We start from the raw sequence: 1,263 nt of genomic DNA, 5'->3' as shown, positions 1-1,263 counted from the left end.
ATGCTGCTTGGCCTGCTGTGTTCATCCAGCCCTGCACCTTGTTGTCTTAGATTAGATTTAGATGTACTGTCACACAATACAGTGAAAAGTATTTTTTCACGTGTTATATGCAAAGTGTCACCATGCTCTGGCGTCATCTTGAAACACTGAATATAATGCAAGACTTTACTGCAATAGAGTTTATCTTTTTCGTGTTCCTCCTCTGTTGTTCCGGCCGTCGCTGCTTGACATTGGCCGGAGTCACTGAAACGGGCTCCTGGATCTCGGTAACAGAGAGTCTCGGTTACTGGTCTCCGCCGTCGCCACACACGCTGTTTCTTTTTGAAACGTCTGGGAATTGTCACTCTGGAATAGCCCCCAATGGGGGAAGTGAACTGAAACTATCCAGATCGAATCCACGTAACTGCTAACTAAAAGGACTTTATTTTAGAAAGGCGTTTACTTTTTGGTGTATGTTTGCCAGCTGGTCCAGATGCAGAATTGCGTTCATCCAGGTGCAGTATGCCCGGGGCGCGGGGAAGTTGGTTTATTATCTGACCCTGAAGCTGAGCTTTTGTTGTTTTCCAGATTCTGTGTGGGAAGGAGATCCCTCGCTGGGTGAACCGGCTGGCGTACTTCAGTTCGTGCATCCCGTTCCTGCAGAGCTGCCTCCCCAAAGAGTGGCTCACGCCCGCCGCTCTGCAGAGCCACATCAGCAGCCAGGGTCTAAACAAGGACGATCACAGCGACTCAGGAAACGAGGCGGCGTCCCCTTCCACCTCGGGCTCGGCAGCGACCGCTTCAGGGACGACCAGGACCTGCCGGCACACCCGTGTCTAACCCGGGCCTCTGAACTGCGATCTCTCTGACGCTTTTCCCCACCCCCCCACCCCTTTTCAGTTTTTCATATCCGTCTGTTTTTAGTAGACGTCCCGCCGGAGACTTTGAAGCACAGGGTGGACAGACGTCGCAAGTGCGAGGGACAACTAAGCGACCCTAAAGGACATTGACAGTCGGGCGTTCGGCGATACAGACGCCACGTCCCAGACGCTAGTCCAGAACTTTTCAACAATTTTAATGGTGCACGTTTCATCTTGACAGCTAACATTTTTCTTCAGCTGAAATCTCCATCAATTAAACTTCTGTCAGTTGCAGCGTTTGATCAAGAAGAATATCTAGCAGCGTTGATAAGGTTTGGAGAGTGAAACAATCTGATGCGAAGGATTCATATCACGTAAACTTTTGCCCTTTTTTTGTTTAAAGATGGTACAGCATTCCTTCAAT

General features: G+C 49.6%; 1 protein-coding gene across 1 annotated transcript in view; it reads left to right on the top strand.

The window, feature by feature from the left end:
* The window catches only part of LOC109914244 (deubiquitinase DESI2), a 185,921-nt gene extending 185,102 nt beyond the window's left edge, over positions 1 to 819 (top strand). Inside the window, exon 4 of the mRNA XM_048600451.1 lies at positions 568 to 819. Coding sequence (XP_048456408.1) covers positions 568 to 819 — 252 coding nt within the window. The remainder of the gene's footprint in view (positions 1 to 567) is intronic.
* The last annotated feature ends 444 nt before the right edge of the window (positions 820 to 1,263 follow it).

Source organism: Rhincodon typus, chromosome 8 (genome assembly GCF_021869965.1).
Source record: "Rhincodon typus isolate 14 chromosome 8, sRhiTyp1.1, whole genome shotgun sequence".
NCBI classification, from domain to species: Eukaryota; Metazoa; Chordata; class Chondrichthyes; order Orectolobiformes; family Rhincodontidae; genus Rhincodon; species Rhincodon typus.
This window is presented reverse-complemented; position numbering and strand designations above follow the sequence as displayed.